Source organism: Nuphar pumila, chromosome 13 (genome assembly GCF_984573655.1).
Source record: "Nuphar pumila chromosome 13, dmNupPumi1.hap1.1, whole genome shotgun sequence".
NCBI lineage: Eukaryota > Viridiplantae > Streptophyta > Magnoliopsida > Nymphaeales > Nymphaeaceae > Nuphar > Nuphar pumila.
The window spans coordinates 100,591,985-100,605,576 of NC_143261.1; the positions used below are offsets into that span (position 1 = coordinate 100,591,985).

The 13,592-nt window shown below is 36.8% G+C and overlaps 1 protein-coding gene across 1 annotated transcript in view; it reads left to right on the forward strand.

The window, feature by feature from the left end:
- Window positions 1-284: 284 nt before the first annotated feature.
- Window positions 285-13,592, forward strand: part of LOC149819464 (protein TIC110, chloroplastic-like) — a 33,146-nt gene continuing 19,838 nt past the window's right edge. Inside the window, exons 1-11 of the mRNA XM_089985892.1 lie at window positions 285-869; window positions 1,013-1,072; window positions 1,646-1,769; window positions 1,861-1,929; window positions 2,035-2,133; window positions 6,333-6,524; window positions 6,616-6,700; window positions 6,785-6,888; window positions 11,070-11,261; window positions 11,353-11,437; window positions 11,522-11,625. Coding sequence (XP_089842018.1) covers window positions 346-869; window positions 1,013-1,072; window positions 1,646-1,769; window positions 1,861-1,929; window positions 2,035-2,133; window positions 6,333-6,524; window positions 6,616-6,700; window positions 6,785-6,888; window positions 11,070-11,261; window positions 11,353-11,437; window positions 11,522-11,625 — 1,638 coding nt within the window. The 5' untranslated portion in view covers window positions 285-345. The remainder of the gene's footprint in view (window positions 870-1,012; window positions 1,073-1,645; window positions 1,770-1,860; window positions 1,930-2,034; window positions 2,134-6,332; window positions 6,525-6,615; window positions 6,701-6,784; window positions 6,889-11,069; window positions 11,262-11,352; window positions 11,438-11,521; window positions 11,626-13,592) is intronic.

Consider the following 13,592-nt stretch of genomic DNA (forward strand, 5'->3'; position numbering starts at 1 on the left):
AAAATTGTTGCTTGATTATTGAATTTCACAAAAGTCAAGTCTTTCGAGATCTTATATAGAGTGTTGACAATATATTATTTCTTCCGCAAGTTGTCCGAAGACGTCCGTAGAAATTCCAAGGCTGCGTCAGCTGGATACAATGGCTTGATTACTGCGCGACCATCTTGTCACCCATCTTTTCTCCAAAAAAAAGTCGCCGGAGCAAAATTTACGATCAAGTTTCCGTTGTCGGAGAAGAAGGGCGGGATTTATAAAGGCCAAACTTCAACCCTCAATTCGGATGACGTTCTCACTCTTCTTTCACTCTCTTCTCTGAAGAAGAAGAAGAAGAAGAAGAGCAAACAGATGGACGCCTCTCTCCTTTCAATCCCTTCCACTTCTTCTCCTCCTCTTCTCTTCTCTCCCTTCACCCGGAACTCTTTCCTCAAGAGAAGCCCTAATTCCCTCCCCGTTTTCTCCGCTACCCGACGTTTCAGACTCTCCATCACCCGCAATTCATCCTCCGCAACGTTGGAGTCTCCGCCGGAGGCGAAAACCCCGTCGAGTTCCGGCATATTCGGCGGAGAGCGGGAGCTCTCCGGCTTGCAGAAGCTCGTCGATGCCGTTCCTCCTTCGGCGCGGTACGCGGGCTCGGTTTTCGTGGTTGCTGGCGCCCTTGCGGCTGGCTACGCGCTAGGGTATCGAGTCAAGGGGACGCAGGCCGCTGGTATCGGCGGCGCTGTCGCTGTCGGGGCTGTTGGCGGAGCGGCGGCCTTCGTGGTGAACTCGGCGGTGCCGGGAGCTGCGGCGGTGAGTTTGCATAATACAGTGTCGGGTTGTGGGGATCCGGGGTCGTTGAAGAGGGAGGACATCGAGGAGGTTGCGAGGAGGTTCGTTTCTTCGGCGAAATCTTCGTTTTCTCTTTTCTTCCCTAAGTTTGTTCACTGGGATTGTTGCTATTCGTCGTGGTTATGGTTGTTATGTGGCTCTAAGTGTTGGTTTTCGATCCATTGTCTTGTTTTAAAAATTTTAGGTATGGAGTGAGCAAACAGGATGAGGCATTCAATGCAAAACTTTGCGATTTATACAGCAGGTTGGTTTGATATATCTGTTCTATTTTTCAACTTCATTCTTTGATAATTCCATCAAAAAGGTCCATCATAGACGGTAGGAATACTTCTTATTTCGTTTGAGTTTATGGGTGGGTTGCTAATTGATTTTAGAAGAAGCTGATGATCATTGACGGAACCAAACAATGTCAATGCAGTGTGAAACTTTTTTTGTCATGTAGTTTATGGAAATTTTGTTAAATCCCCGCTTCTTTTTTTCTTCCATTTTTTAATTTTTAGGAAACCGGAGGAACTAGTTGCATGACCCAGCCTGTACATGCCAAGATTATTCTGATATATTTCTGCAATTATCCCGAAGCAAACCTGGTTTGAGTTGGATACCAATTGAAAATTAGTGACCCCATTATTTAATACCAATTCTGTTTCTTTTGGTAAAATGTTGTTTGCATAGTGTTCCCTCTACCTCTCTCATGACTAGGCTGCTAGCAAAATTTTCTATAGCAATGTCTAAGCTAATTTTGGATAACAATCATCTATACGTTTATCCATTCAGCTAATTGTCCTCTATTACCCTTATGTCTTATACTTCATTTCAGGTTTGTGTCATCTGTCCTTCCACCTGGGAGTGAAAGTCTTCGAGGTGATGAAGTTGACAAGATTGTCAAATTCAAAAATGCTCTGGGCATTGATGACCCTGATGCAGCTAATGTGCATATGGAGGTATGTTTTAGCTAATGGCGTTCTACTTACTCCTTTGGAAATGTTCTTATAGTTGGTGATTGCAATTCCTTGTAAGTTGTAATGCTTATAGGTAGGAAGACACATCTATAGGCAGAGACTGGAAACTGGGGATCGTGATTCAGACATTGAACAACGCCGGGTAGGATGTTTGCCCGGTAGAATGTTGATGACATGATGTACTGATGTGATTTTTTCTGGGAAAACAAATACTGGTGCCTGACCATCAGTCCATGTTCCAGTGCAGGCATTTCAGAAGTTGGTTTATGTTTCAAATCTAGTGTTTGGAGAAGCTGCAACATTCCTTTTGCCATGGAAACGTGTTTTCAAGGTCACCCATGCTCAGGTACATGGAATTTGTTTTCCACTTGTTGGACAATTTTTTCTTGGCTATTATTTGATTCATTGATTGGCTTCTGTCTTTACAATTGAATACACTTTCTTTATTTTTGAGAATTCTAAAAGGAGATCCATGTTTTTTTCCCAGAAAAAGTGTTGTTTTGAACTCTCTCTCTTGTCCTTTTTGCTGTTCTTAAATAGTTTTTTCTTAAACTCAATGCGTTAAAATTAGTCCTTGGTAGTTGAGTCAAGTTGAATTTGAGTTTCTTTATGAAGATGATGAATTGTATAAACTTTTATGAATAAGGGTTGGTTGAGTTATTACTATTTTATTTGGACTCTTCAACCAGCCGGCCTTGTCCTCGCACTTGAGAACATTGACACTGACACCTACACTTCTAGAAACTACAATTTTTTTAGTTTAGTGTTGTACGTATCGTTACTTTTGGGTTTTGCAATATGATACTCGTACCCGTACGATACACCCATGTATCATACGATACACCTTCGACACACTTTAAAAAGGAAGTTTTTTTTTTCATTTTGGGTTTTAAATACCTTTAGAGGGCCGACTTCTCCATTTGTCTAGAGGCCATTGAAAGTGCATTTCCACTGTTTTTTACCCAAATAAGTGAGTTAAGGTAAAAAAAGTGCATTTTCACCATTTTTTCACTCAAAAAATGGGTTAAGGTAAAAATCTTTATTATGAGTAGAATTACAAAGCTACTATTCAAAAAAAAATCTCCTTGGGGGCCGCTGCCCCCTACAACCCCTGGTTCGCGAAAATTAAATATTTATATGAAGGTAGAAATCAGGCTCCACATTCCTCTAACAAAGATGGCATAAGGTGATCCGGTATGAGAATGGAGAACTCAAGTAATGAGTGAAAACTAATTGAAAATCAAGTGCAATTATTGCCATAATATTTTTGTTTATGTAATATTAGAGTATGAGTCTTGTGGCATGTTCTTAATTGCAAGATATTTAATATTTTGCATTGTTCTTGTGATATAGTTGATGTCTTATGCAGATCATAGATACATAAATGCTTCATATGTGATTTTATGGTTGTATTTTGTGCAATTCATCATTGTTTCATGTAATATGATTTTTTAGAATTTTTGCTATTTTTTTTATTTTTCTTGATTTTTTTTGTATTTTAAAAAATTTTATTAAAAATTTATGATAAGTTTATGATACGATACAATACCGTGTTACTTTGGGCCCGACCAATATGGGTAACAATACGATACTTACTACCTTGGTTTATTTATCTGAAAACTCCCCTTTGCAAATATGACTTTACTGTTTTACTTTTTTGGATTTATGCATGTTTGTCATTGCAGTTTCATTAATTTTGTCTAAAATTGCAAGTGTTATAATGATTTCATATTGAGACTATATCTTTGTATTCTGTTTGAATAAATTAAAGAAAACAAGTGAATAAACAACTGGTATTGTATTGATTTTTAGATTCATATCATACTACTGATTTGGCACATTCTCGCTTTGTAGTTCAAAGTTTCAAACATGTCTTAATCTTTTGAATGTGCATGAATGTGTGTGCGCCTGCGTGCATGCCAGCTCCATGCCCATGTCTTATTGACAACCATATCATTTTTGGGTGACATTGGTCAGTATGTATTTTGACTCATCTGCAAAGCTTTTCAGGTTGTGTTGAAACTGAAAGACATAAATTTTCTTTCTAATAAAAAAATTGTGAAAATATTTTCACAGCAGAGGATAGATGTTATATCAGCAATTAACATTTTGCAAACAATCATTTTCATCAATATGTTTTTGCCGGACTTTGGTATAATAGTATGTAATAAGTTGTTCTTTATAGTACAACAAATGTGAATTGTTGAAGATGCTGCATAGGCATAGTGTTAGAAGTTACGTTTGCATCAGACCTAATATTCAACAGAGAAAAGTAAGAGAAGAAGAGAGGTAGAAGAAGAGGGAAAACTCAGTGTTGATGAGGCTGCACAGGTTCACGATATTTCAACATGCGTTATCGTGGCCTGGTATATAATATTTAAAACATTAGGTATTAGTTTACAAAGTACAAAGCTATCCCATAACAGATTACAATATTTACATTCGTGCCACAATAAGCACGTCAATGCGCAATCCCAGTTTGGGTCTAGGTCTAGGTCTAGGTCTAGGTCTAGGTCTAGGTCTAGGTCTAGGTCAGACCCAAACTGGGTCCAACACTACACGACACTTAATAACCCTCCCTCAAGTTGTGCATGGTCTTGAACCATGGACAACTTGTTCTTCAAGAACCAAAATCTATTTTTCGTCAAGCCCTTTGTAAATAAATCCGACACCTGGTCTTCTGTAGGAATGAAATGAGGCTCAATCTCTTTGTCTTCAACCTTCTGTCGAATGAAATGTTGATCTATCTCAATCTGTTTTGTTTTACTGTGGAAAATATGATTAAATGATATATTAATGGTACTTTGATTGTCACACAATAAAATAGATTTGGAGATCTGTTCCTCCAATTCATTCAACAAATGTCTTGTCCAAGTAGCTTTAGTAGTTGCAACAACCATTGATCGATATTCAGCCTCAGTGCTTGATCTAGCTACTGCTTTTTTGTTTTCTACTGTTCCAGGATACTAGGTTTTCCCCAAGGAAAGATGCAATATCCGGAAACCGACCTCCTTTCATCAGGATCTCCTGCCCAGTCCGCATCACTGTAGATCGTGACATCATGCATGCTTCATCTTTTCTAACTTTTCTGATACACCAACCCATCTCCAATGGTACCTTTTAAGTATCTCAACATTCTCTTGATTGCATCCACATGCCCTGTTCGTGGCTCATTCATGAACTGCGACACTTATTAACAGAATAAACAATGTCAGGGTGAGTAAAGGTAAGATATTGAAGCATACCAACTACACTTCAATATCTTGTAGGGTCAGGGTACAAATCTCCATCCTGTGAACTGAGCTTTTGATGTAAGACACTCAGTGTAGACAAAGGCTTGCAATCTTGCATGCCAAATTTCTTCAATAAATCCAGTGTGTATTTATGTTGTGTCAAGGTCAGGTAACCATCCTTCCTGTCTACCTCGACACCAAGGAAATAACACAAATCTCCCAAATCTTTCATCTTAAACCTTTGACTTAATAGTCCTTTATTTCTTCAATGTGATTCATTGAATTCCCTATAACTATAATATCATCAACATATATCAACAACAAGGTGGTTATGCCTTTATCCTTGAAGATAAACAATGAGTGGTCTAAGAGAGATCTAGAGAACCCATGCCTCTGTATTTCTAAGGAGAAACTCTCAAACCACGAGTGTGAGGCCTGCTTCAAACTATATATGGCTCTTTTTAATCTACATACATATGTGCTTGGGTCTCCCTCAGCATATCTTGGAGGTTGTTCCATGTAAACTTCTTCCTTCAAGTCTCCATGAAGAAATGCATTTTTGACATCTAATTGACTTAATGTCCATCAATGTTTGACGGCTAAAGACAATATCATTCTTATTGTCCCCATTTTGATCACGGGACTGAAAGTCTCATCATAATCCTGACCATATTCCTGTGTAAACTCCTTTGCAACAAGTCTTGCTTTGTATTGTTCTATAGTACCATCGGGTTTGTATTTGATTTTATAAACTCACTTGGAATCAACAACATTTTTGTTAGGAGGTCTGACAACGATTTCCCATGTCTGACATTCATGAAGCGCTTCCATTTCTTCATTCATGGTCTCAATCCATTTGTTTGATTTCACAGCATGATGAAACCCTATGGGTTCATCATGCTTATCAACCTGAGACAGGAAAAGTTGAAGATCCATAGAAAAATTATTGTAACTGACCCACCTGTCAATAGGATGTCTGATTCTATTTGAACTCCTCAGATTTTCAACATGCACATAAGTATCTGATCCAGTGTGAGGAGCAAGGGGAGTACCTTTTTCTCTTCGCGCATATACATACCCTTTAAATTTGTCAATAGGATGCGATTGTGGGCCTGCCCCTTCTTCAGTGTGTGAAGCTCCACCGACCTGATCACAAGATTGAGGTAAACATGCTTGACCTGAGTCAATATCATTTTGGTCAGCCGAATTTGTTTCTTGAGTACACTGAGGTGAGCAATCACCATAAGCATCTGCAAATAATTCTGCATTCATTCACGAATGATAAACTTCTTCTCTGGGAATTCTTTGACAGGTATTAAATGATACATCTCTAAGATTATTCTCGTCAAACACAACATTCCTGAAAATCTTAACATTCAGGTTTGTGTCATCTGTCCTTCCACCTGGGAGTGAAAGTCTTCGAGGTGATGAAGTTGACAAGATTGTCAAATTCAAAAATGCTCTGGGCATTGATGACCCTGATGCAGCTAATGTGCATATGGAGGTATGTTTTAGCTAATGGCGTTCTACTTACTCCTTTGGAAATGTTCTTATAGTTGGTGATTGCAATTCCTTGTAAGTTGTAATGCTTATAGGTAGGAAGACACATCTATAGGCAGAGACTGGAAACTGGGGATCGTGATTCAGACATTGAACAACGCCGGGTAGGATGTTTGCCCGGTAGAATGTTGATGACATGATGTACTGATGTGATTTTTTCTGGGAAAACAAATACTGGTGCCTGACCATCAGTCCATGTTCCAGTGCAGGCATTTCAGAAGTTGGTTTATGTTTCAAATCTAGTGTTTGGAGAAGCTGCAACATTCCTTTTGCCATGGAAACGTGTTTTCAAGGTCACCCATGCTCAGGTACATGGAATTTGTTTTCCACTTGTTGGACAATTTTTTCTTGGCTATTATTTGATTCATTGATTGGCTTCTGTCTTTACAATTGAATACACTTTCTTTATTTTTGAGAATTCTAAAAGGAGATCCATGTTTTTTTCCCAGAAAAAGTGTTGTTTTGAACTCTCTCTCTTGTCCTTTTTGCTGTTCTTAAATAGTTTTTTCTTAAACTCAATGCGTTAAAATTAGTCCTTGGTAGTTGAGTCAAGTTGAATTTGAGTTTCTTTATGAAGATGATGAATTGTATAAACTTTTATGAATAAGGGTTGGTTGAGTTATTACTATTTTATTTGGACTCTTCAACCAGCCGGCCTTGTCCTCGCACTTGAGAACATTGACACTGACACCTACACTTCTAGAAACTACAATTTTTTTAGTTTAGTGTTGTACGTATCGTTACTTTTGGGTTTTGCAATATGATACTCGTACCCGTACGATACACCCATGTATCATACGATACACCTTCGACACACTTTAAAAAGGAAGTTTTTTTTTTCATTTTGGGTTTTAAATACCTTTAGAGGGCCGACTTCTCCATTTGTCTAGAGGCCATTGAAAGTGCATTTCCACTGTTTTTTACCCAAATAAGTGAGTTAAGGTAAAAAAAGTGCATTTTCACCATTTTTTCACTCAAAAAATGGGTTAAGGTAAAAATCTTTATTATGAGTAGAATTACAAAGCTACTATTCAAAAAAAAATCTCCTTGGGGGCCGCTGCCCCCTACAACCCCTGGTTCGCGAAAATTAAATATTTATATGAAGGTAGAAATCAGGCTCCACATTCCTCTAACAAAGATGGCATAAGGTGATCCGGTATGAGAATGGAGAACTCAAGTAATGAGTGAAAACTAATTGAAAATCAAGTGCAATTATTGCCATAATATTTTTGTTTATGTAATATTAGAGTATGAGTCTTGTGGCATGTTCTTAATTGCAAGATATTTAATATTTTGCATTGTTCTTGTGATATAGTTGATGTCTTATGCAGATCATAGATACATAAATGCTTCATATGTGATTTTATGGTTGTATTTTGTGCAATTCATCATTGTTTCATGTAATATGATTTTTTAGAATTTTTGCTATTTTTTTTATTTTTCTTGATTTTTTTTGTATTTTAAAAAATTTTATTAAAAATTTATGATAAGTTTATGATACGATACAATACCGTGTTACTTTGGGCCCGACCAATATGGGTAACAATACGATACTTACTACCTTGGTTTATTTATCTGAAAACTCCCCTTTGCAAATATGACTTTACTGTTTTACTTTTTTGGATTTATGCATGTTTGTCATTGCAGTTTCATTAATTTTGTCTAAAATTGCAAGTGTTATAATGATTTCATATTGAGACTATATCTTTGTATTCTGTTTGAATAAATTAAAGAAAACAAGTGAATAAACAACTGGTATTGTATTGATTTTTAGATTCATATCATACTACTGATTTGGCACATTCTCGCTTTGTAGTTCAAAGTTTCAAACATGTCTTAATCTTTTGAATGTGCATGAATGTGTGTGCGCCTGCGTGCATGCCAGCTCCATGCCCATGTCTTATTGACAACCATATCATTTTTGGGTGACATTGGTCAGTATGTATTTTGACTCATCTGCAAAGCTTTTCAGGTTGTGTTGAAACTGAAAGACATAAATTTTCTTTCTAATAAAAAAATTGTGAAAATATTTTCACAGCAGAGGATAGATGTTATATCAGCAATTAACATTTTGCAAACAATCATTTTCATCAATATGTTTTTGCCGGACTTTGGTATAATAGTATGTAATAAGTTGTTCTTTATAGTACAACAAATGTGAATTGTTGAAGATGCTGCATAGGCATAGTGTTAGAAGTTACGTTTGCATCAGACCTAATATTCAACAGAGAAAAGTAAGAGAAGAAGAGAGGTAGAAGAAGAGGGAAAACTCAGTGTTGATGAGGCTGCACAGGTTCACGATATTTCAACATGCGTTATCGTGGCCTGGTATATAATATTTAAAACATTAGGTATTAGTTTACAAAGTACAAAGCTATCCCATAACAGATTACAATATTTACATTCGTGCCACAATAAGCACGTCAATGCGCAATCCCAGTTTGGGTCTAGGTCTAGGTCTAGGTCTAGGTCTAGGTCAGACCCAAACTGGGTCCAACACTACACGACACTTAATAACCCTCCCTCAAGTTGTGCATGGTCTTGAACCATGGACAACTTGTTCTTCAAGAACCAAAATCTATTTTTCGTCAAGCCCTTTGTAAATAAATCCGACACCTGGTCTTCTGTAGGAATGAAATGAGGCTCAATCTCTTTGTCTTCAACCTTCTGTCGAATGAAATGTTGATCTATCTCAATCTGTTTTGTTTTACTGTGGAAAATATGATTAAATGATATATTAATGGTACTTTGATTGTCACACAATAAAATAGATTTGGAGATCTGTTCCTCCAATTCATTCAACAAATGTCTTGTCCAAGTAGCTTTAGTAGTTGCAACAACCATTGATCGATATTCAGCCTCAGTGCTTGATCTAGCTACTGCTTTTTTGTTTTCTACTGTTCCAGGATACTAGGTTTTCCCCAAGGAAAGATGCAATATCCGGAAACCGACCTCCTTTCATCAGGATCTCCTGCCCAGTCCGCATCACTGTAGATCGTGACATCATGCATGCTTCATCTTTTCTAACTTTTCTGATACACCAACCCATCTCCAATGGTACCTTTTAAGTATCTCAACATTCTCTTGATTGCATCCACATGCCCTGTTCGTGGCTCATTCATGAACTGCGACACTTATTAACAGAATAAACAATGTCAGGGTGAGTAAAGGTAAGATATTGAAGCATACCAACTACACTTCAATATCTTGTAGGGTCAGGGTACAAATCTCCATCCTGTGAACTGAGCTTTTGATGTAAGACACTCAGTGTAGACAAAGGCTTGCAATCTTGCATGCCAAATTTCTTCAATAAATCCAGTGTGTATTTATGTTGTGTCAAGGTCAGGTAACCATCCTTCCTGTCTACCTCGACACCAAGGAAATAACACAAATCTCCCAAATCTTTCATCTTAAACCTTTGACTTAATAGTCCTTTATTTCTTCAATGTGATTCATTGAATTCCCTATAACTATAATATCATCAACATATATCAACAACAAGGTGGTTATGCCTTTATCCTTGAAGATAAACAATGAGTGGTCTAAGAGAGATCTAGAGAACCCATGCCTCTGTATTTCTAAGGAGAAACTCTCAAACCACGAGTGTGAGGCCTGCTTCAAACTATATATGGCTCTTTTTAATCTACATACATATGTGCTTGGGTCTCCCTCAGCATATCTTGGAGGTTGTTCCATGTAAACTTCTTCCTTCAAGTCTCCATGAAGAAATGCATTTTTGACATCTAATTGACTTAATGTCCATCAATGTTTGACGGCTAAAGACAATATCATTCTTATTGTCCCCATTTTGATCACGGGACTGAAAGTCTCATCATAATCCTGACCATATTCCTGTGTAAACTCCTTTGCAACAAGTCTTGCTTTGTATTGTTCTATAGTACCATCGGGTTTGTATTTGATTTTATAAACTCACTTGGAATCAACAACATTTTTGTTAGGAGGTCTGACAACGATTTCCCATGTCTGACATTCATGAAGCGCTTCCATTTCTTCATTCATGGTCTCAATCCATTTGTTTGATTTCACAGCATGATGAAACCCTATGGGTTCATCATGCTTATCAACCTGAGACAGGAAAAGTTGAAGATCCATAGAAAAATTATTGTAACTGACCCACCTGTCAATAGGATGTCTGATTCTATTTGAACTCCTCAGATTTTCAACATGCACATAAGTATCTGATCCAGTGTGAGGAGCAAGGGGAGTACCTTTTTCTCTTCGCGCATATACATACCCTTTAAATTTGTCAATAGGATGCGATTGTGGGCCTGCCCCTTCTTCAGTGTGTGAAGCTCCACCGACCTGATCACAAGATTGAGGTAAACATGCTTGACCTGAGTCAATATCATTTTGGTCAGCCGAATTTGTTTCTTGAGTACACTGAGGTGAGCAATCACCATAAGCATCTGCAAATAATTCTGCATTCATTCACGAATGATAAACTTCTTCTCTGGGAATTCTTTGACAGGTATTAAATGATACATCTCTAAGATTATTCTCGTCAAACACAACATTCCTGAAAATCTTAACATTCAGGTTTGTGTCATCTGTCCTTCCACCTGGGAGTGAAAGTCTTCGAGGTGATGAAGTTGACAAGATTGTCAAATTCAAAAATGCTCTGGGCATTGATGACCCTGATGCAGCTAATGTGCATATGGAGGTATGTTTTAGCTAATGGCGTTCTACTTACTCCTTTGGAAATGTTCTTATAGTTGGTGATTGCAATTCCTTGTAAGTTGTAATGCTTATAGGTAGGAAGACACATCTATAGGCAGAGACTGGAAACTGGGGATCGTGATTCAGACATTGAACAACGCCGGGTAGGATGTTTGCCCGGTAGAATGTTGATGACATGATGTACTGATGTGATTTTTTCTGGGAAAACAAATACTGGTGCCTGACCATCAGTCCATGTTCCAGTGCAGGCATTTCAGAAGTTGGTTTATGTTTCAAATCTAGTGTTTGGAGAAGCTGCAACATTCCTTTTGCCATGGAAACGTGTTTTCAAGGTCACCCATGCTCAGGTACATGGAATTTGTTTTCCACTTGTTGGACAATTTTTTCTTGGCTATTATTTGATTCATTGATTGGCTTCTGTCTTTACAATTGAATACACTTTCTTTATTTTTGAGAATTCTAAAAGGAGATCCATGTTTTTTTCCCAGAAAAAGTGTTGTTTTGAACTCTCTCTCTTGTCCTTTTTGCTGTTCTTAAATAGTTTTTTCTTAAACTCAATGCGTTAAAATTAGTCCTTGGTAGTTGAGTCAAGTTGAATTTGAGTTTCTTTATGAAGATGATGAATTGTATAAACTTTTATGAATAAGGGTTGGTTGAGTTATTACTATTTTATTTGGACTCTTCAACCAGCCGGCCTTGTCCTCGCACTTGAGAACATTGACACTGACACCTACACTTCTAGAAACTACAATTTTTTTAGTTTAGTGTTGTACGTATCGTTACTTTTGGGTTTTGCAATATGATACTCGTACCCGTACGATACACCCATGTATCATACGATACACCTTCGACACACTTTAAAAAGGAAGTTTTTTTTTTCATTTTGGGTTTTAAATACCTTTAGAGGGCCGACTTCTCCATTTGTCTAGAGGCCATTGAAAGTGCATTTCCACTGTTTTTTACCCAAATAAGTGAGTTAAGGTAAAAAAAGTGCATTTTCACCATTTTTTCACTCAAAAAATGGGTTAAGGTAAAAATCTTTATTATGAGTAGAATTACAAAGCTACTATTCAAAAAAAAATCTCCTTGGGGGCCGCTGCCCCCTACAACCCCTGGTTCGCGAAAATTAAATATTTATATGAAGGTAGAAATCAGGCTCCACATTCCTCTAACAAAGATGGCATAAGGTGATCCGGTATGAGAATGGAGAACTCAAGTAATGAGTGAAAACTAATTGAAAATCAAGTGCAATTATTGCCATAATATTTTTGTTTATGTAATATTAGAGTATGAGTCTTGTGGCATGTTCTTAATTGCAAGATATTTAATATTTTGCATTGTTCTTGTGATATAGTTGATGTCTTATGCAGATCATAGATACATAAATGCTTCATATGTGATTTTATGGTTGTATTTTGTGCAATTCATCATTGTTTCATGTAATATGATTTTTTAGAATTTTTGCTATTTTTTTTATTTTTCTTGATTTTTTTTGTATTTTAAAAAATTTTATTAAAAATTTATGATAAGTTTATGATACGATACAATACCGTGTTACTTTGGGCCCGACCAATATGGGTAACAATACGATACTTACTACCTTGGTTTATTTATCTGAAAACTCCCCTTTGCAAATATGACTTTACTGTTTTACTTTTTTGGATTTATGCATGTTTGTCATTGCAGTTTCATTAATTTTGTCTAAAATTGCAAGTGTTATAATGATTTCATATTGAGACTATATCTTTGTATTCTGTTTGAATAAATTAAAGAAAACAAGTGAATAAACAACTGGTATTGTATTGATTTTTAGATTCATATCATACTACTGATTTGGCACATTCTCGCTTTGTAGTTCAAAGTTTCAAACATGTCTTAATCTTTTGAATGTGCATGAATGTGTGTGCGCCTGCGTGCATGCCAGCTCCATGCCCATGTCTTATTGACAACCATATCATTTTTGGGTGACATTGGTCAGTATGTATTTTGACTCATCTGCAAAGCTTTTCAGGTTGTGTTGAAACTGAAAGACATAAATTTTCTTTCTAATAAAAAAATTGTGAAAATATTTTCACAGCAGAGGATAGATGTTATATCAGCAATTAACATTTTGCAAACAATCATTTTCATCAATATGTTTTTGCCGGACTTTGGTATAATAGTATGTAATAAGTTGTTCTTTATAGTACAACAAATGTGAATTGTTGAAGATGCTGCATAGGCATAGTGTTAGAAGTTACGTTTGCATCAGACCTAATATTCAACAGAGAAAAGTAAGAGAAGAAGAGAGGTAGAAGAAGAGGGAAAACTCAGT